The sequence below is a fragment of the Passer montanus genome, unplaced genomic scaffold (genome assembly GCF_014805655.1).
Source record: "Passer montanus isolate IOZ18808 unplaced genomic scaffold, ASM1480565v1 scaffold11, whole genome shotgun sequence".
NCBI lineage: Eukaryota > Metazoa > Chordata > Aves > Passeriformes > Passeridae > Passer > Passer montanus.
The window spans coordinates 15,798,143-15,819,780 of record NW_024357613.1 but is presented as its reverse complement, the minus strand read 5'-3'; the positions used below and the strand labels follow the sequence as shown (position 1 = coordinate 15,819,780).

At 35.6% G+C, this 21,638-nt stretch overlaps 2 protein-coding genes across 2 annotated transcripts in view; one reads left to right on the top strand and one right to left on the bottom strand.

The window, feature by feature from the left end:
- Positions 1-10,342, top strand: part of MYO6 (myosin VI) — a 107,741-nt gene extending 97,399 nt beyond the window's left edge. The window contains exons 32-35 of the mRNA XM_039727127.1: positions 1,139-1,270; positions 3,406-3,432; positions 5,568-5,786; positions 7,256-10,342. Of these exons, the coding sequence (XP_039583061.1) occupies positions 1,139-1,270; positions 3,406-3,432; positions 5,568-5,786; positions 7,256-7,455 (578 nt within the window). The 3' untranslated portion in view covers positions 7,456-10,342. The remainder of the gene's footprint in view (positions 1-1,138; positions 1,271-3,405; positions 3,433-5,567; positions 5,787-7,255) is intronic.
- A 2,262-nt stretch (positions 10,343-12,604) lies between these two features.
- The window catches only part of IMPG1 (interphotoreceptor matrix proteoglycan 1), a 54,729-nt gene continuing 45,695 nt past the window's right edge, over positions 12,605-21,638 (bottom strand). Inside the window, exons 14-17 of the mRNA XM_039728549.1 lie at positions 21,264-21,483; positions 17,815-18,025; positions 15,282-15,365; positions 12,605-13,135 (exon numbers count right to left, since the gene is read on the bottom strand). Of these exons, the coding sequence (XP_039584483.1) occupies positions 15,326-15,365; positions 17,815-18,025; positions 21,264-21,483 (471 nt within the window). The 3' untranslated portion in view covers positions 12,605-13,135; positions 15,282-15,325. The remainder of the gene's footprint in view (positions 13,136-15,281; positions 15,366-17,814; positions 18,026-21,263; positions 21,484-21,638) is intronic.

Sequence of the window (21,638 nt, the reverse complement as noted above, 5' to 3'; positions counted from 1 at the left end):
AGTTCTCTTACCCCCAAAAGAACAATACACAAAGCTATTTCCATATTAAGGAAACATAATTTCCATTGTTATGTCTGTTAGGGATTATATATTTATGATAATAAACATCTTGGGCCATAAAATGCATGTTATAACTTCTTAATTAAGTTCACTCAGTTTGATGTACTTCCACAGGGGGAATAGTAGTTATTATGCTTTACCTAGAATTTGCATGTTCTAAAACTTATTTTGCTATCATTTCTTGCTGTCACTAGATCACAAAGAAAGCAAAAATATGTTCTGTCTTAGATATTCCTATTATTCTTTAATTTTCAAAATGTGTAACTTCTTTTTGGAAGCTTACAGTGGGGCATTAATCACTTTCGCCTCAATGCTGTGAAGATAGATACAGATAAAAATTATTCCTCTTTTATATATTACTGTTTCTTCCTGCTTCTTATTGAAAGCAGTTGGTTAATTTGTGATTTAAGATCACTCAGAATTTCTTCCTGGATGTAGAAATTGGAAACTAACTCATTCTCTTTTAGTGTTTTTACATATGCAAGACTGGAGCAATGTTTTCAGCTATGTAGATGGTGCAGTAATAAGTAGATTTCTTTCCTCATGAAACCAGCTTGGATACTCTGAGATAACTAATAAAAAAGCCTTGTCATCATTCAGTCTCTTAGCATAATGAAATTCAGAAAAACTAAAATACATACATGAAAAAAGAATGCAAATCTAAGCAGTCAAATTTCTGTTTTTCTTTTTTTTCAGTTGCAGAAATAATGTTCAGCAGTGCAATTTAATCTTTTTTTAAACATTTGTTTCTGTGCTGCTTGCATTGTGATACTGTCCACAGAAATATTTTACAACAGTAGCATTTTACTGCTCCAAATGTCCCAGTACCACAGCTACTTTGGGGACTGCCTTTAGTAACTAAAGCAGAAAAGGATTCATCAGACTCTCAGGGACTTTTTGGGCCATAAAACACAGGCTCTGTGCTTCCAAGAGTGAGGGGGTTCATGTTACATTTTATCATATTAGTGTCACAACTTGATCTCCAATCATATATCTTACCAATATAGAAAAGCATTTAATAAATAATTTTTCCGACTTTTCTCATTCATGCCTTCCCTTCCTCCTTTTCTTGGGATAGATATTGAACTCTTGGCAGCCTGCAGAGAAGAGTTCCACCGAAGGCTAAAGGTGTATCATGCTTGGAAATCCAAGAATAAGAAACGCAATGCAGAAACAGAACAGCGTGCTCCTAAATCTGTCACAGACTATGGTAAGGAGAGATAATTTTGTGTTTATAGTAGTTTTGGTGATAATATTCTAAAGAAAACATTTCTGGAATGGATTTTGGGTTTGCTAGGTTGAAGAAACTTGGAGTTTTTAGGAGGGTTTTATGTTGATTTAAGGTAAATATTTTGGTAATATTGAAACTGGCAAATTCTTCACAGAAATTAAAACACTTTCAGAAGACCCAGCTACTTATGCTGAACAGCTCTCTCTTAAAACCATTTCTCACATCCATATGACATCTTTTAAAAAGAGGTCTTGATCTACTGATGCAGGTGCTGTTACTTTTGTTAAATGTTCGTTGCTGTGCTGCTTTAATATTTCATAATATATAGCTAATGTAGACATAGATGTAGATACTTTTAAAAGGTGCTACAAATTCTGTTATTTACATCACTGCTTACATACATCATATTATATCCATTTTTAAAAAATCTGAGTGTTGATACTACAATTTTGGCTCATGGGGTGACAAATTTTGCGTAGACCCTGTTTTCTATTTAGACCTCTCATTCTACTGATTTCACAGGCAGGTGTTTATTGACAAAGCAACACGCTAATCAGAGTAAGTTTCTTTTCCATTCATCAATAAAGTGTGGGAGTTTAAGACTGCCAGACCTGAAAATTCCATACCTGGTTTCTGGAGGGATATTTACAGAGTGTACTGTTAATCTTTTCCCAACATCCCACCTCAAAAGTCTGGTGATTGTATAAAAGGAATCTAAGAAATTTATAGAATCTCAGTCAATGCATGGAAAAATTTAGTCAGTTCATTACTTTTGTCTTTTGATTCCATGATATTTGTGTTCCTGCCACACAGTTCATGGGAGAGACAAAGGAAAGGGAAGATGGGGAGAAAGTGCTCTCCCCAAAGTCACATGAGCCTGAGATGAAGGCGTTGTCCTGGGACATGGAGAATAAACATCCCAGGGAAATCCAGGAGCCCTAGCTGATCTCAGTCCATGTACAAATGCACCTTCTTCCCCTTGATTCATTTACTTAAGTTATGCATTGCTTGAGCATTACCTGAGTTTGAGGTTCTCAGGGAATTTTAGTATGGATATGTGGCAGGCAAAATTTGGACCCCTGGAGAAGATATTATCAAAGAATGGTTCCTTGTAGCTGAAATGTGGTTTTAGCTGCTTAAGAAGCTTATGACTGAAATGGCAGGAAAAGACATTAAAAGCACTTCTGCAAAGTGGTAAATTGCTTTGAATGTTCTCTCTGGAGCTAAATGGGTAAAATATTCATACACAGTATTGCTGATGGGAAGTATCAAAGAGCAGATGATCTTTGGATTTTTGCATACAAAGCTGAGAATATTCATATTCTTATCACTTTTATCGAGACTTTTCCTGCATTCTTTTCAGTGTTTTTCATTGTATTTTTTTAGCTTCATTGAAATATGGCATAATATTTCTGAATAAGAGAACCTTGCAGTTCAGAAGAAATTGATAGTGACCTTTAGAGACTCTTAATGTTAATGCCAGTATAATTCTTTGCATTGCAAATAATTATACCATATGGGCATTTCCTATATCTATATCTATATATCTATATCTGAGAAGGTAGTAAGAAATTCTGATTTCTTAGGTGTTTAAGCTAAAAGTCTTTCTGGTGGATGTGTGCTTCAAGTGATGTGTTTTCTTTACATCTCTTCATTGATTTAATGTAGTTTTCTAGTATCCTTTAATGTAATTTTATAAGTGTCCTTTATTTAAATTCATACATTCAGTATAGAAGCTAAGCACTGGTTTGTATATTATTATAGGTATTGATAGAGGTCTGGAAGTTTTTTCCTAGCAGAAATGTCAAAAAAGAAAAGTACTACATTAACTGACTAACAGATTTGTCAAAGCAATTTGTGCTTAGCATGTATACCACTGAAGCTTTGTAACAGGAATTGCAAATTATTAAGGTGATTAATTTTGAAGTTTAATTCCAGTGAAAATAGAAGTAGAAAATGAATAGAAATACTTAGAATCTGCATTTATGTTGTAACTAGAATTCCCATTTGTCTGTTATCAGCATTGGTGAAAAATGTTGGTGTTGTAATGAAACCATAACTTATAAAGGATCAGTACTTTCATGTTTTGTTCAACATGTAATATTTGTTCACAGATTTTGCACCATTTTTGAGCAACTCAAGTAAGTGAGGAGACAGTTGTTTAAGCTAACTTTGAAGAACAGGAACACTTGAGAGCTCTATACTAACATTGATTGATCCAGTGTTTTGCTACACGTGTACATAGAAGTTAATTGTAAAAAAAATTAATTTGACAATGTTATTCATCTGATGGCAATTGTTCATTATTCTAGTAATTTCAAAATGTACTTTTCTTCATGAAATCCTACCCATTTGAGGAGTCATGGGGAGTGTGAAATAACCTTCTTACATAAATTATTAGAAGGTATAATCTCATATTTTTTTACATACCCCCAACCCCCCCAAAAAATTCTTATTCTAGCATTTTTTTATTGTCTGAACATGGCTTTTTGTTGTAGCAAAACTCTGCAATCAACATAATATAACAACTATTTTCCTAGCACACAAACTAACATTCAGGTGATGGTTTCTTCTGAATAGAGAGCCACAGATCTATGGCACAAAGTAGAGGCTCCATTGGCTGCTTAGCATTCCTGTTCTCTAGATATGCCCTTGGATTTAGATATGCCTAGGGGTAGAAATGAGCCTTAGCAATTAGCATTGCAGTGCAAAAAGTATTCAACAGTACTTAAGCACTGATCTGCTGGGGTAAATATTCACAGGATTTGTAGAAAATTGAATTAGTTTTTTATATACTCTATCTCCCTGTAAGGTGTGTGTTTTATCAGAGTTGATCTATAAAAATATCATTTACGTGTTAAAATCTGGGTGTTTTTTCTTCTGTGTTTATTGTTAATGCACACATGAAAAAAGAGACTCAATATGTATAACACAAAGGGTTTTTTTAAGGTTCTGCTCTTCAGGTTTGAAAAATTATTCTTGCTTGAATCTAAGCAGAAGAAATTTCAAGGTGCACTTGCTAGTCTATATTAGTCTTGTTCATGACTGTAAAAATAAGTTATAAAAAGTAATTGTCATTTTTCATATTATTAAATGGTAGCTCAGAAATTATCTTCATTGCTCAATAGACAAGGAAAAAAATGAACTCAGTTTTAATTATTCCTTTTATGCTGAAATATGTAGAAAGTTAATACTGATTTTCTTCTGTAGAGATGGCAAAGGTTCTTATGCAGGGTATCTGTAACAATGGTGTAAACCACTAAAACAAGATCAGTAATAAACTCTTGCAGTTATTAAAGGAAAGGATGTTGCTTTTAAGATGTTGCATTTACTATTTAAAACTAATTATGGTAGTGTATATGTAAGATTAAGAAGGTTGATCATTTGATGAATTAAGGTAGAGAATATGTGCTTTTATTTGAAAGCAAGTTTCTCTCCAGAGTCTGAAATATGGGGAACTCAAAAAGTCCAAAAATGCATATGGAAAATATTTACCAAAAATATATATTAAACTTGAAAAAAATTCAGGTGACTTTCTCCTTTAGAAGTTTAGTCAGCTGATCTTAATGGTCTGAAATAAAGAATTCCTTGAAAAAAGAAAGCAGCCAGAAATTGCTTCTAATGCCAGATTTTGACATATAGAAATCTAGGCAGAAAATTGTTTGTTGGCAGCTTTGTAATAAGCAGTACTTATTGTCAACATTTCTATTAACAAATTAGTAATTTCTAACAGTATTATACATCCTTTTGTGTTGACTGTCAAACATCAAGTGATGATTTGTATGTTTGTAACTGAACATGCTTCTGTGCTCTGTGATCTTTTTTTTACAAAGAAAAGGACCAAACTAAAGCAATTACTGATAAATGTTTCTGGTTGGTAAGAAATTTTATATGGATAGTTTTACCTTAAATATTGATCTAAAGCAGAATGTGTTATTTTATTTATTTTGTTTTGTTTAAACATGCCATTGGGCAACATGTAGATACAACAGTTAACATGAGCCTTGTGTTAACTGACCAGTGTTTTAGCTGTTGCGATTAACAGAATGCATATTATATGAGATGGGAGTACTTTTTAGGTTTGCTGAGACTTCAGGTGACCTTGAGAGAGAATTTATTGGGTTTTGGGGAGGGTTTATTTGTTTTCTTGTTTGTTTTGTTGTTTTGTTTGTTTGCTTGCTTTATAATGTGCTGACTAATAAAGCAAGTAATTATGGCTTTCTTGTTTTCTAATCATTTTGTTCACTTATTTTTGGGGGGATGTTTTGTATGATAGCACAACAGAACCCCACAGCCCAGCTACCAGGCAGACAACAAGAGATTGAAATAAACCGGCAGCAGCGCTACTTCCGCATTCCCTTCATCCGCCCCGCGGACCAGTACAAAGACCCCCAGAACAAGAAGAAGGGGTGGTGGTATGCACACTTCGATGGGCCCTGGATTGCTCGGCAGATGGAGCTCCACCCTGACAAGGCACCCATTCTGCTTGTAGCGGGTTGGTATTGAAACTTCGAGAAGGTTCAGAATTAATAACAAACTTTAGAAAAAGAAGATGAAGTTCCAAGTTCCCCAAGTTGTATCCTCTTTTTTTTTTCATCATCAGTTCTTATCTGGGCAGAATTTGAGGATTTGGGACTGCTGTTGATGGTGGCCAAATGTTTCAGAATATTATTAGGACATGTGACTGGTCCTCTGTTTTACTTGTACATGTACTTCTATTTGGGAAGCCAAAGACAGTTTAGGAAATCAAATGGAAAGGGTTCTATTATTGCAGGTCTTGTCAAGATAATACATCACAATTTATCTACTCATTGTTATTCTGTTTTTTAGTTAGCTGTAAAGAATTACAAGCAGTTGGATTATTCATTGAACTGGAGACAGTGTCAAGATAATACATCACAATTTATCCAGGAAAGGTCTACTCATTGTTATTCTGTTTTTTAGTTAGCTGTAAAGAATTACAAGCAGTTTGTGTCAAAGCAATTTGTGCGTATATGTTACATTGTCGTTCCATAGCGTGGGGCTATTAGAAAGCTTACGCTTTTACCCTATTTATGCTACTTAGTATGGGAAAATAGCTTTTAAATCTTAAAAATTTAAAATAAATGTTGCAATGGATAGGTAGACATGTATCTGGTAGTGAAACATATCCTCCTTTTCTGGAGCATAAGGAACAGGGGAGAAAACACTGGAGAAATTCTGCTTATGCTTCTGGTTTCGAGATTTTGTATTTAACTTAGAGACTGAGGAAAGGCCATAGCCAATTTGTTTCACTTCAGGATTATGCTTTACTAGCAACAAAAGTTTGTTTTCTGCAAATTATTTTAAGTAGAATTCCTTATACCAACTGTTGCTGTTCAGTGCCAAAGCCCATAGCTAAAAGTAGCACTCTGTCGTGACTACCTGTTAAAAATAAGACTAGAATTTAGTTTGTGAGCTACACATATAATTTCATTGGATTGCCTATGTTGGTCCCATTTGCTAAACACTGCTTGTTTTGGGTGGTAGGCTGACAGATTAGCTACTTGATCCAAAGTCTGGAATTTTTAGTTGCTTTGCTACATTTAACCATAGGTAAAACAGTTCACTGTGAAGAGGCTTGAAACTGAAAGTATATGTAATCTGAATGTGGTTGTCATCCTGTAATGGGTTTCAGAAGAATATATGGAGATGATCATCTTTCAGCTTCTTTCCTTTATTCCTTCTTGCTTGCTGTTTAAGCACAGCTTTGTAAATTGCAGTATCTGATACTAGTTTATTCTCATGCTGTTTTAGTGTTCTCTGTGTAACAAAAAAAACGGGATACTGAAAAATGTCTGTGTCTGAGGACTCCCTCATAAGCTCTGAAGTTTACTAGCAAACCAGATCTACAGAGAGGAAATGTAATTAACAAGGATCTAATTTTTATTGATGGGACCTTTGAATGATATAAAATCTGTTTTCTTTTTCCCTTTACCATTTCAGGTAAGGATGATATGGATATGTGCGAGCTTAACCTTGAAGAGACTGGCTTAACCCGAAAGCGAGGTGCTGAAATTTTACCGAGGCAGTTTGAAGAAATTTGGGAACGCTGTGGAGGCATCCAGTATCTCCAAAACGCAATTGCAAGCAGACAAGCTCGCCCCACCTACGCTACGGCGATGCTGCAGAACCTGTTGAAATAACTGGGCGGTCGGCACAGGAGCGCTCCAGATGAGAGCCTTGCCCGCGACACAAAGGGAAGAGCTGCTCTGTGCTGCAGAGGGCCTAAACATTCTGTAATCAGAGTAGAGATGTTTAATATAAAGTGAACAGATTTTATTAATCATGTGGTTTGTTAATTTGTACTTCATGATGTTTAATTTGTGTAGTGAACTTTACTAGGTATGAGGACCCTGTAGAAACTTCAGTCAGTGTAGTTTGCTGCATTTTGTTTATATGTTGCATTTTCTTTAACAGTTTCTGTTATAACTCTTAACACTTTTAAGCAATCTGTCTATACTTGGGTACATATTGCAAAGAACTGCACTGCAACCATCTTTTTATAAGATTCCTTCTTTAAAACACTGAGTAGCTGGCTTCAAGTGGTGGCCTAGTAAAGAGAATATGCTATTTCTAATAACTGGAATTGTGAGGCCTTAGCTTTGACTTCTGTTATGGAGAAGTTGGAGTGTACTTTTTTATAATCTGAGACATTTTATGTCCTGATTTGCAAACTGGTTAGTGTCTGTATTTAATGATTTTTGTTTTTCCAGAAACTGATGGGAAATCCTCCTGAACTTGAGACCTATAAACCCCTGTTTAATTCATTCTCTGTCTTGGTTTAAGAGAAATGGTTTTCTGTACATTACAAGAAAAGCATTCATATTCATCAAAATAGTATAATATTGGAGGTCCTCAAAAGAATGTACTGCTCTTTAGGGCTTATACCACTTCTCTTACAGATTTTTTTTCCTTTCTTTTTAGTACAAATCTGCTTTAGACTTTATTTTTCTGACCACATTTCTATTAGCAATTCTTGGACAGTTTGTTTAGCCAGGTAGTGTAATTTCAACATATTACACAAAATTGTCCAAGCTTTGTATCTGAAGGTATATACGATTAAGGATAGCATTAAGGGAAATATGTTCAGCTTTTTGCTGGCAGTATAACTTAACTGAATACTGTGGCCTAAGTCTCAGAAATCATCTTTATTTTAACTGTAATGAGATATACAAGATCTATAACTTTTGTTAGACTGTGTAAAAAATTGGTCCAATAACATAATGCATCTTAATACTATGAGCTGATGAAATAGCTACAATTTTTAGTGTACTGGAATATCATAGTGATTGGATGCTGAGCTGTATATTAATCTCCTCTATTGAGTTTCACAGCTTGTAACAGTCCCCTTATTAAGCCATTTGTTTAAGGAGTTTTTGTGGGTGGGAATCATTAATTTCATACAGTTATAAGAAGCATCTCTTTCACTTATGTGAACATTGCTTTATCTTGCTGGCCATTATTTCAACAAATTAAACATGACCATTTGTTACCTCTCTGATAGAAATCCAAAATATAAGTAGCTTGATGTCCAATTACATAGCCTGATTTAAAAATGATTTTTTTCCCTTTTTAATTGACAGTTTGTTTACAGTATGAAATAATTTCCACACTCCTTGGAGCATGAAACCTTTTGGAAATGTTCATTTTAAAATGCATAAATATACTTAATTTAAAAGAGGGGTTATTGTGTAGCACAGAGAAAGCTCCTTGCTGACCTTAGAACTGTGGTTGTGTGCCACAGTCTGCTTGTTGCTATAAATGCACTCCTTATGGGAATAATGTGTAGATATTCAAGTGGTATTTAACTCTTTACACACCCACTGCAACAGGGAATCTTAGCTTCTGCTGTAGACCCACTCTATACTTCTGGTCATGTGATTGCAAATGAGAAAATTATTTTCATTTTACCCAAATTCTTCATTGAAACAGTTGTTTTTGGCTGGAATATGAAAGGAGAAGTGCGTCAGACTGCTGGCTGGAAAGTTGTGTGCAAACCTGTACAGTGTTGCATGAGTTTAAAGGTGCAGCTTATGAAATGTAGATTACTTGTTTAATGTGCTACTGCATTGGAACCAAAATGTGACAACTTCCAGTCCCCAAACACTTAGCACTGCAAGAAGCTGTGCTCATTCATGTGACCCAAAGAAGAAAAGTCACTGACCTGACCTGTGTTTGTTTCTGTCTGGGTTTAGCTGCTTGACTTAGCACATTCCACCTCAGTGTATATATCTCTAAAAATCCATGGATCTTACGAGACCGAATGCTCTAAACAAAGACCCTCAAATGCTTACGTGTGTGTGGGTATATACACACATATGTGCTTAAATATTTTAGTATGTATGTGTGTAAACATACCTGCAGGGAACTTTAAATAAAATTAACTGAATTTTTCCACTCTGTTCCTTCAGTCAAGTCAGGATTTCCTTGACTGGCATTGGAAAGAAAACTTATTCATCAGAATGGGGTGTATGGAAATTTTTCTTTACTAAGTGACTAACAAATATGACCTATCATGAAAATAAAATGGACTTCAAAATAGTGGAAGAGGGTCTGGTGGCTGGACGTCTCAAATGATATGTTCCCACCTCACAGCATTGCTCCAGAAGTACACCTGATGGAAGCAGAAGATGCATTCCAGAAATCAGGGTATTCTAGTTTGCACATTAGCAGGCTGCTTTTTTTTCCCCCCTTTTTTTTTCACTCCACACCAAAAGCAGCTTTTGCTCTTAGTTTTACTTATCTTTTTGTGAAACAAAATTAATTTTTGGTTGGTTTCAGATTATTTTATTTTTTTTACATGTCTGGCAATATTTAACTGCCTACCAATTGTTTCCATGGTCCCTTGTAGTGTGTCAGATAATTTTAGTTGGTTGATTTAGCGAGGAAATATAAAAGGAGGGAAGAGGGTTGATCTTTAGGAATGTAGGATGACCTGATGCCTATCTGATTTATAATCATAGAGAAAATTATAGAGGTTTTTAAAGCCCAATTGCTTGGTTCTTTGTGTGTTTCATTAAAAAAAAAAAATCTTCCTGCCTGTCAGTGAAACTGTCCATTATAGTTGAGATTGCCTAAAATGCTCCACAAAACAGGATAGGAAAAAAATCACCACAATAAGCTACATTCCTGACTAGGTGACCCAGGAATATTAATTTTCTTGAGAATGCTACTCTGAAGATCCTTCAATACTGACTCGGAAGGTCATTCAATACTTGTCTTTTATCCACTGATAAGATTGTGTTTTTCTTTACCTAGTTGAATCCTCTGGGTTTTTCTTCAAAAAACTTTATTTTAAGTATTTAAATGACCTCTTAATACTGTACTGAAAATTAAAAATAAAAATAAACACATTCCATGTTGAAATCTTACTTGTATCTTCTTACTGTTTTGTCTTTGAAGAGTTGAAGCATAAGGGTTAATGAAGTTATGAGAAACATAAAAATATTCCTTTGCTGGTTCTGTCTGCTACTTTTCTGTGAGATATTTTTGGTGCTTAAACCTATTTTTAAAGCTTTATTTTAGTAAAGATTTTACTTTCTAAGGTAAGTGCTCCTCCAAAATAACATTGTCATATTAGAAAGTTCTGATTTTGTTATCTTAAATCTCATACTTCATTTCTCAGTGTTTATTGAAATAAGTATCTTTTTGCTTTCGGTACTTTTTTTTTAACATTTATTGCTATCACTTCCAATATGTCTATCATTTGTTATGCTATGTACTCTGCATCCTTTTAATTTTAGATTGTGTCAGTCAGTGACTGGTGACACCAACTCTGCTGCTTGGAATGTGTGTGCTGTGGGGGAAGCTTTATGTTTGGGATGGAGATGTGGTATTGCTTTTGCAGGGGTTTTGTTTGTTTGTGTTTCTCTTAACAGTCTTGGGGAACTTTCTCATCTTAAGGGCCAAATCACAGTGATAATTTTTTTTAAAAAATTTAAATAGATTCAAACAACTCAGACTTTATCTAGGAAATGTAATTTTGCTTCAGTATCCTTATGGCTTTTATACCAATTGTATAAAACTGTTACCAACTGTAACTCTACATCAGTTTTAAAGTAACATGATGAACTTTAGTGCAATATTAGGCATCACTTCAATTCCCTGTGACATTTTCAAGTAAATAATTTTATTATGTTTTATTGAAATACAAAAGGTTTACGTCAAGCAAATATATTTGGTAATTAATAGTTGAGAGTGATAAATACAATCATGAATAATCATTATTAAAATACACATTTTAAAATTACTTTTTTTAATCTGGCTAATGATAACTAGTAGAAGTTGGAATATGCTAAACACATACAAAAATACATTTGTAATGGAAAAAAATGGAATGCTATCAGCATTCTTAATGCATTCTTAGCTTACATGAGCAATAGTGAAAAGCTAGCATTTGTAGGCAAGGATGACTTCCAGTACCTTGCAAAAGTACTTTTAAAGTAATTTTATTCTGAAGTGTTACTGTGTAAAAACACATCTTAGGTTTCTTCTTTATTTTTCTTTCCTACTTAAATAAAGTAAGTAAAAACACTATTTCAGCTGTAGAAACTCCTTGGTGCACTGCCTTCATCCGTACGCAGTCACCAGTTCCGGTGGTTTTGCAGGCAAGCCCGTGCAGTTGTTGGGAATTCGTAAACAGTTTGTTTGAGTGGACTTGAAAAGGGAAACCAAAGTTCAATCTTTGCTGTGGTAACTGCACGGCACGAAGTAAGAATTGTCACCAAAGTCCGCTGCTGTCCTGGATACACGGAAGTTTCACATCTGGATGAGGAGTTGTCATCCAGGATAGTCATGAACTTTGTAGAGGCTCAGTTTGAGCTGTAAGTACGACTTCTGGTGTGCACCAAGCAGCAAACCAGTGTCTGAATACAGCACTGGTGCAGAATATAAATAGAGATACTTACACAAGAAAAAGATACTCAAGGTAAAATAATGCTCCTACTTCAATCAGGACTGTGGATTCATAGTATGTAAATTAATAAGCCTACAAAATACTTAATGGCCACCTGTTGTCTGATTGGATTTCTCCTACAAAAACTAGCAGTAATGTCTCAAAATTATTTGTGTGGATACTGACTCTAAAGTGTAGGTTCTCATGTGCAATTCTAATTTAGTCACCACCAGGAGGGTGCTTGTGAATACAAATCTCATGTTCTGAAAAGATGAAACTCCATATATTGTACCTCAGCAAAAAGTCTTAGGATAACCTGATAGTTTCACTGTCACCAGAATTAAACAGTTAAGTGAATATGTACATATGTAAAAATGATGTCTTTATTAAAGAAAAATAGGAATCTGATGTTCATAGCAACCATTGAAAAATTAAATCCAACTTCTGTGTGAGCATTCAGGGAGGGAATGAAGAAGTTCCCAAATGCTTTTAATGTGGCCTTTGGTCAATGACAGCTCTAATTTCCATTCACTATTTGCATCAGTGTGTGTAAGGAAGTTTAATAAAGGGGTATAGAAATGCACTGAAACTCCACTGACATTTTTACCAGAATGGTTGTAACATACAATGTTGAAAAATGTCACATCTCAGTAAAATCTGTTTCTAGCACTCAGCTCTTAAATAAAACAGTTGTGTAAGCACCAGAAGCTTAATGCATGCATCTTAATAGTGGGAACTTCCTACCAGGCATCTTAGACATGCTCAAAAGCTGCTCAACTTGGTAATTTGTTTTCCTTCAGTAAAACTAATTTTTAATGTGCATTGATTTTAGAGCCAAAATACTGTATCTTTAGGAATCCTTTATTTTTTTTTTTCATACTCATCCCGAAGTTCAATCTTGAATAATGCAGACCTTCTTTCTTGAATGCCTATAAGAGAAAGTCCCATAAGACATTTGAAAAGTATTGTTGAATTTGAAAGTGTAGTATTTATCTAATAGCTAATAGGCAAGGTGACACTAAAATCTGATAATTGTAGTTCATCGTCAGAATCGAGTTTCAAGAAGAGAAGGCTTCAGGGAGACCTGCTAGTGGCCTTTCAGTACCTAAAGGGGGCCCAAGAAGGAGGGAGAGAGACGTTTTGAAGGGCAGGGAGTGATAGGACTAGAGGGAATGGGTTTAAAGTGATAGAAATTTAGATTAGATGTAAGGAGGGAATTCTTAACTGTAAGGGTGGTGAGGCACTGGAAGAGATTGCCCAAAGAAGTTGTGGATGCACCATCCCTGGAGATGTTAAAGGTTGTTAGTTCGTGAGTGACTAATTGGGTAAAACTCCACTCAATCAAAATCCCCTTGGATAAATAAGTTTTGCAATAATTTTCCATGCAGTGCTTCTATAACTAAACTGGAAACATTTTTCATATTTGGGAAGGATTTGAAAGGTATTTTAACTTCTACTGGAACTTTACACCTATTTTCATATATGCATTCATAAATACAGAGCTGTACTTACTCTAGATAATATGTCCTAAAAAGCTGTCACTGCTGTCATTACATATTGCAAACCAGAATTTAAATACTGAATTCTCAATTTGGCCTACAAGTTCCTGAGAGCCACATCCTGAAAATTCAGTTCAAGTGCCATATTCAATTTAAAAAAATTTAGCCCTGAAGGAGTTTTCTAGACTGAAAAATCAAAGTACTTCTCTTAGTTTAAGCTAATGAAAGGTGTTCTACCCTTATTTTCTTCTGCCACTGACATTTTTCAAATAATTAAAAACATGTAGAATCTAAGGGTGATGTAAACATTCACTGTGAACTTGAGTAACAGTGAAAAATAGCCACCTAGTTTTTTTAAAGCCATTTCAATTTTGTGGTTGCTGGATTTCTCACTAAATTAATTTACTTAACTAGATCTTGAGAAGAGCTTTGTCAATGTGCTTTTGGCAATTCAAATGTGGTCTAGATGACACAGACTGTGTTTTCTTTCACAGATGTGCCATTTTATTACTTTAATAAAATATTAATTCTTTTCAAAGTAGAAACTTCAAGTAGTTTAGCTATTATGAAAGTTTATTGGTCTACAATTGCCCACAGGCACATTTCTTTTAAGGTGGGTGTAAAATACTAATTGCAAACATCTGTGCTCATGCTTTTATGACCAGTGAAGTGAGTTCATTCTTGAGCTTTTCCAAACTGCCACTCCCTGCTGCTTTGTCCATCTCTATCTTTGCATTCCAGTCCCCCCATTTTCAGCTCAGTCTGTAACTGTACTTGAAGAGACCAGACCTGGGTATGATGAAGATCAGTGGTATTAAATCTTTCTATATGGTATCTTTGCTTGTTCCTTTATTTACATAACAACAAACATAAGATTCACGTAGTTGGTATCCTGTCTTCCAAAATGTCCAGCTAGTGCCAAGAGCAGTCCTGCACTGATATTCCCCACAATAACAATGGGTGCTAACAGCTATAGCAAAACCTTTTTATTCCTAATTGGGCTGTAATTCAGAAAAATGAAAAATGGCAAAAGAAAAGCTTTTTTTTTGTACCTATCAAGAGGACATACTCAGATTCATCAGAAACAGTCTGCCAGTTTTAGAGGAAGTTTTACTGAGCTTTTCTCCTTTCTGTCTTTATTTCCCCCACAAAGATACAAGGGGTTTCAAGTAGCAAAACTTGAAATAATACTTGAGATATTAGCATATTTGATTATGCTCAAATTAGAATTCCTACTTGTCAAACTCTATGTAGCTTAACCAAACGGAGTGATCTGAGATTTTAAGTGAGCTAGTACTGCTATTTAAACCTTTCCTTTGGATTCCATTTTGTGTTAATTTGCCATTTCAGGTATTTCTTCTTCCTTCACGTCTTGCAGTGACTGCCACATTAGCACATGGTTATACAAAACAGAACTTTGTTGCATAAAAGCATTTAAGAAGAAAATGTAGTTGTCATATCAAGCATCAAAAAAATCTGAGCTTTTCTTTGTATGGAGTTACTACAAAGAGGCTCCCTGGTGGCATAAACAATGGGACAAGACAGATTTTTAAGGTTCTTGAAAATAGTCACAAACCTTGGTTTTGTCCGGCTGATGCTGGAAACGAAGAATTCCAGACACTAACTTGTCAGTCTTGGTTTTGTAAACTCATCTGGTGACCTACAAGAGTAAAAAAATCAAACCACTAATTATTTCTCTAAATGACTAAAACCACTCAGCTAGACAGACTGCCAGAGCCATGCAAGCGAGCTGTAAGAAAAGCAGTTCTACAGTGCTGTTATGAAACCTACACTGCAATGAATGCATTAGTATTTTCAGTTCTGAAATTGCCAAGCAAGAGAGTAGCTTCAAGTTTGATTTAGTTGTGGAGTTAATAGATGAAGGTGGACCTGTTATTTCAGGTGGGGCTGTTTGTTGAGGGATGAGAAAGGGATTTCCATGCAGTTTACCTCCAGGCTGAATTGTGTTTTCAAGTTCATGTAATGCTTCGTGATCAAGGATCTCTGAGGAACTGAGACAAGCACTTACACTGCAAGCCGTGTGACAAAAGCTAGATAGGGATTCATCGTGTTCGAAAGCAGGATTAATCCTTACAGCATTTTCTGAATGGCAGCTGCTGAGAGTAGGACTTCTACAATGCAGAACATTTTTGTTTAGGTAAGATTTTAAATTGCAAAAGAAACAAAAGGAATATTTTGAAATGTGAAGGAAAGGATTGTGAGTGGCTTACTGCAAATTAGAGTTTCTTTTGCATTTTCTTCTTATCTTAATTATTAAAATGATGAAAAGAAAACCAAGGCTTCCTAAGCCAAGAATGAGAGGTTTAAAAGTGAAGGGTTGTGTGGGTTCTGGACCAAATTTTGCACAGCGCTGTCCTTGGTAAAGCTGGTGTCTACGTACAGGGCATCTAAAACAAGGAAAGGAAGAGAAAAAATGTACAGAACTTCAAGGCAAAAAGTACTGAGTATCTTAAACAAAAAAAAAAAAAAAAAAAAGGAAAATCTGCAATGTAATATGGACTCATTATTTCCACTACAAATAATTATGTGTCTCCATGAAAATAATGTGATTGATCATATGGAAAGGTAATATTTTTACATTCAAGAGTGATTTTTAAATGAAAAGACACTGACATATTCCTTCATGACCTACAAATTTTAAGGAAATCATGCATTTTAAATATCTCTGACAAATTTCTAACCCCACAGGTAACATTTGTGGTTTAGAACTTTAGAAGTTCAGGTCTGTTTTAAGATAATGTCTGAACACAAGTTTGAAGCTTATATTCTGGTGATTTCACTCTGGGGAGTAAGGTCTGAAATGAGAGTTCTACTACAAATAGCAGAACTCTACTCCTCTTGTAACAAGGGGAAAGTGAATTTACGTGGAGCACAAGGGCAAATAGTAGGCCATAATTTTCTCTCTGACAGTACAAGTTTGCACAAGCTGTCAGTCTGACACTGGTAGGAATTTGTGACTTGCTATACTTCACAAAAAATTTCATGTATTGTTTTTAGTACTTTTATAATTCCTCATGATGGTTTGGTTAAACCTGTGCATTCAGGGTTTTTCTGGATGGGGAAAGGGTTTTTTTCTTGGAGGAGCAGGTCAGACCCCTTGCTACCTCAGCAAAGTTTTGAAGAGGACCTTTCTAGGTCAAAGGCTGATTTCCAGTACTAAATGCTGCAGCTGCTCTATTGTGACTCTGCAAGTCAGGAATTTGGCAGTAACTGTGGTGAATTCAATATAATTCCTCTGGTGCCCATTGAAGAAAATTAATTTTGGTTGTTGGGTTGTTACAGTGAATAATTTGGATAATTTGTCCAGTGGTCTTAATTTTTGATGTTAATCCTAAGTAAAGTAAAAGATGTATTGTTATTCTAGTCAAAGTATTGAAAGAAAATAAGCAAATGCAAGAATTGTGACTTGCTTCTCGCTCATGTACATGGCTGGTCAGCTACTGTGTGCCAGTCCAGTATACAGTTTCAAATAATGCTCTGAATTGTCTAGTCTTACAACAAGAAGGAACTTGATACTTTGGAAAAGAGAGTGAATATGTTCAAGTACTGTGTAGTTCTCAGTATTGACTTAAGATAATTTCATGTAAAATCCTTAAGAAATATATTTGCAGTAAGGAAGAGCTGCTAATCTTCAAGTCTATCCCAGAAATCCCTGAAAGCAGCTTCAGCCTTCATGTGCTTTATCAGGTGGTCTGTAATCACAGTCTGTATGAAAAAATATTTCCTTTTTAATATATCTTAGAAAAATGTAACTTCTTAACATGCTACCCTGTAATCAGTAGCAAAACTGTGAATATGTTATTTCATTTTTCCAAAATGTGTTTGGAAATCTGAAATGAATGCATGCCTTTGCGTGTGTCATCACTGCCAATGATGCTGAATTTCTAATAAATTTCTGAAGTATCTTTAAAAATAGCTAGATCACAATGTTCTGTGTATATGAACAGGCAGAAATGGATTTATCCATGGTGAGACTATTTATACTTCAGAAGGGTATTTGCAGTGTGACTTACAGCATCTGAATGTCGAGCTTTTGGCTGATTAGCGTGGTTTATGGGGCTGTTAAGAGAATTCATCAATCCATTTACCTGCAGACAGCTCCTCTTCCTGGCACCAGCTCACATTTGCCACCGTTGACACAGAGCTGGGGCTGCAGCTCGCACAGGCTCCGGCAGGGCAGCCCATCCTGGCTGGCATAGCCAGGCTTGCAAAGGCAGTCGGCCTCTTTTGTCCACTCGTTCAGTATGCACTCGGAAAACTTGTCGCAAGCCATGAATTTGCAGGGGTCTGCCTGATCAGCTGTAAAGGATGGGTAAATCATTAACTGAAGCATTGCCCCAGAGGGCCTTGGCAGGGCTTGTGGCAGCCAGAGAAAACAGCTCGTGTTTACTGGCCTGCCACTCGGGCGTGCTGATGGGAGGATGTCGTCCAGCATGGAAGGACACACAGCCTCTCCCTGTACAGGACACAGCCAGTTCATGTTGACATCTGCACTGATTTACCCCATCTCTGCTAAGAACTGAGTTTATTTTCATCTCACTGACAAGGATTTTCACATTTGGATGATTTTACCCTGTTTTTGCTGCGAGTGCTATCATCATACTCATGGATCCTGTGCTACAGCCTTATGTGAGAGAAATAATTTCTACTCTAATTGTGTGTTCTTAAACACATAATTTAGGACAGAGGAATGGAATTAGATTATTTAATATTGCACTATACTAAGACCTGCAATGTAGAAATACTGTCATATTCCAAAGAATATGCTTACAGGCTTTGTAGTGTTGGTTTTTGTGATGGGTGGGCTTTTTTTGTTTGCCTGGTATTTTTTGTTTGTGCTGTTGTTGTTGTTTTGGGCTTTGTTTGTTGGGGTTTTTTGGGTAAAGTTTTTTTGTGTTGTGGTATGTTAACATTGGAAAAGCCCGCTTGGTTTTTTGTTTTGTTTTTTAAATATTAGTGAGGGATACCTCTGTGAGATTAAGGAAAAAGGACCCTGCTGAGGTTCATGGGAAGGCTCAAATCAGAGACAGGTGTTACACAAGTCTGCTTCTCCTTTCCCATTCTCTGCCAACCCAACTTGTACTGATGGGGTGATGAGGAGGAGGGCTGCATCCACCTGTCCTGTCTCATGGACTCTGCTTCCTGTGTACCATGGGCAAAAACCTCAGAAAGGCTTGTACTGATGGGGTGATGAGGGGATAGCTGCATCCACCTGTCCTGTCTCATGGACTCTGCTTCCTGTGTACCATGGGCAAAAACCTCAGAAAGCAAAAAGTGAGAAGTACATCAGGGGATACAAATCTTGTTCATGCTATCAAACAGCCCCAGTAAGATGTATGAATCCAGAAAGGAAAAGAAAAAAAAAGTGGATGAAATTAGGAAAAGAGAGCAGACAAGGAAATGAGAGCAGATATACAGGTATGAGCTGGGCTCTGTGGCCCTTTATAATTATGTAGTTTAAAGGGAAGGTTTGTACTGGATATTGCAGCTTGCAGCTGGGATGAGAGTTTTCTTCTGCAGCCATTCATGCTCTATATACCAGATGCTTAGTAATACTAATTTAAATGAAAAATGAGGATTGCATTTGTTATAGGAGTACTGGAAATCTCAGACACACACTGGGATATGCTTCAGTGGTAGAAATGAATCCATCAGAGTTGTTCACTTATAATCCCTTGATAATTGTATGGATATTTCCTGTTTTGAAATTTGACTAGTGGGTTTTAGTGTGCACCCTTTGCTATATGCAATGTGCATGTTGGCTTGATATGTCCTTTGCTCCTGGACTGGGAGGGTGAGCACATGGAAACTCCAACAACAAGGTAGAGCTTGGCTCGAGCATTTGGCTGGGATGAGTTCTTGTGATAATCTTTCATCTTCCTTAACACACACGTGCATACGTTCTGTTTTCACTGAAATCAATTATTAATGAAAAAATTTTAAAATCAATTATAAAATAATTATTAGTTATTAATTATTAAGTCCCAATTAAATATTTAGTGCAGGTATTTTAAAAAGTTCTTCTTTATAGTATTATTTATGACCAGTGCAGTCAGCCCTTTGCAGCTGCTGACTCTTGATATAGATTTTGGACTGTCAGTTCCCATCCATGTTTCCCTTTGGTAGAACATCACTACCACTAGATGGCTCCCAGTTTCACAACAAAGAGGAATTTGCTTATATTACCTTAACTTGAAACACAGGTTGGGGTTTATTTTTTTGTTTGTTTTCTGAAATTAAAATGCATCAGGCTTTGACACACCTGTACTGGAGTACAGTGGCTTTGTGAACACAATTTCTTCTATTTTGGTTCTATACTACTTTGTAAGCCTCGAAAAACAGCTCTCTCCACAAACTCTCTGTAATGAACTCTCTGTTTTCTTGAATTAATGTTGAAATACCACATCAGTAAAGCATATCAGATGAAGATGAAAGATTTAAATTTTTTTTCTGAATTTGCATTTTAGGATCTTTCTTATTTTAATTTTTATTTAATGAAAATTTATTACTAAAGCAAGGAACATATGGCAGCCCAAAGTTCACTCTTTAAAATTAACTAATTTGATACTTTATTCATCAAACATCAGTTTATCATGGTTTATTTGAAGGGCAGAATACTGTGATTTTGTTAGCTTTCTTTACCACAAGCTACCTATGCTTTTAGTGGCCACAAAGACATATGTAAAATGAAAACTGGTTAGAAACTGAATTGTGAATGGATTTTTGTTCCAGAATTGTCATAGATCTGTACATAAAAAGACAGCTTAACCAAAATTCCTTGAGGCATCTGCATAGCTTTGCTATTGTTCTTCTCTATAACAATGAAATTAAATTCAACCCTGAAATAAGTACCAGAGACTGAAAATAAATTCAGGCTTCAATATTATAAAATAGTGTAGATTTTGAAAACACTAAGTTTTGGACATAAGAATAGTGTGCAGATATGTAGTTACTGAGTTTCTACTGTTTAGCAAAGACTATAAACTTATTTGAAAGATATAAATCCAGAGGGATTCTAGAATTACAAATCTACGGAGTACTACATAAAATCATGCCCAGTTAGTGAGTGTCTGTAGAATCCAATTATTCCTACACATTGTCTCCTTTTGTTTTGAATGCTGTATCCCTTTAAAAAAAGATCTAATGATGCTCTAAACCATGGTTTGCTTACAACATTGCAATAATCATCAGAAATTATGTTTCTGTACTCCAGTGCAAGACCTGCAAACTGCACATGAGCATTTCTTATATCTGTCTTCACCCAGTACTTATTCTAGAGATCACTCTATTTGTCTCTGAAAAGCAGCTGGTGAACATGCACAGCCCGACAGCTCCACCCAGATTTTCATTACAGCATGAAAATACATCTGCAGAGAATTTGCAACATCTTTTTTTTTTGTCTTATTACCCCCTATCACTGGGAGTATATTGCTAATGTGGTTGTTGCCAAGACAGTCATACTTCTGAAGCTGTAAGTCTGAAAAAAGATTGTCTGATTAGTTTTGACTTAGCACATACATTAGTAATGCAATCTTACCTGGCTCAATATCCAGGGAATAGCTGTCAATCTCCAAATTGAGGTGCTGGGCTGCAGCATCACAGAAATCCTCCAAAACACAGTGTACTGCTTCTGTGATATTGTATGGCACTGTCTTGGCAAATTTCATTTTGCTGTTCACAATCACACTTCCGTTCCTGAAGTTGAGAATTTCCAAGTGCTTAAAACCTGTGAGGTTGGACTGAAGGTATGGAAGTAACTGCAAAACAGAAATTTGCCTTTATTTTAACTTATTGTCAGTATCTACCTGCTATTAATTTCTCTTATAGTCAATTTTCATTATCAAGTACACACATCACAGATTTATTTCCCTGAGTTTAATACAATTGTTAAGCTCCATGAACAAATTAACTT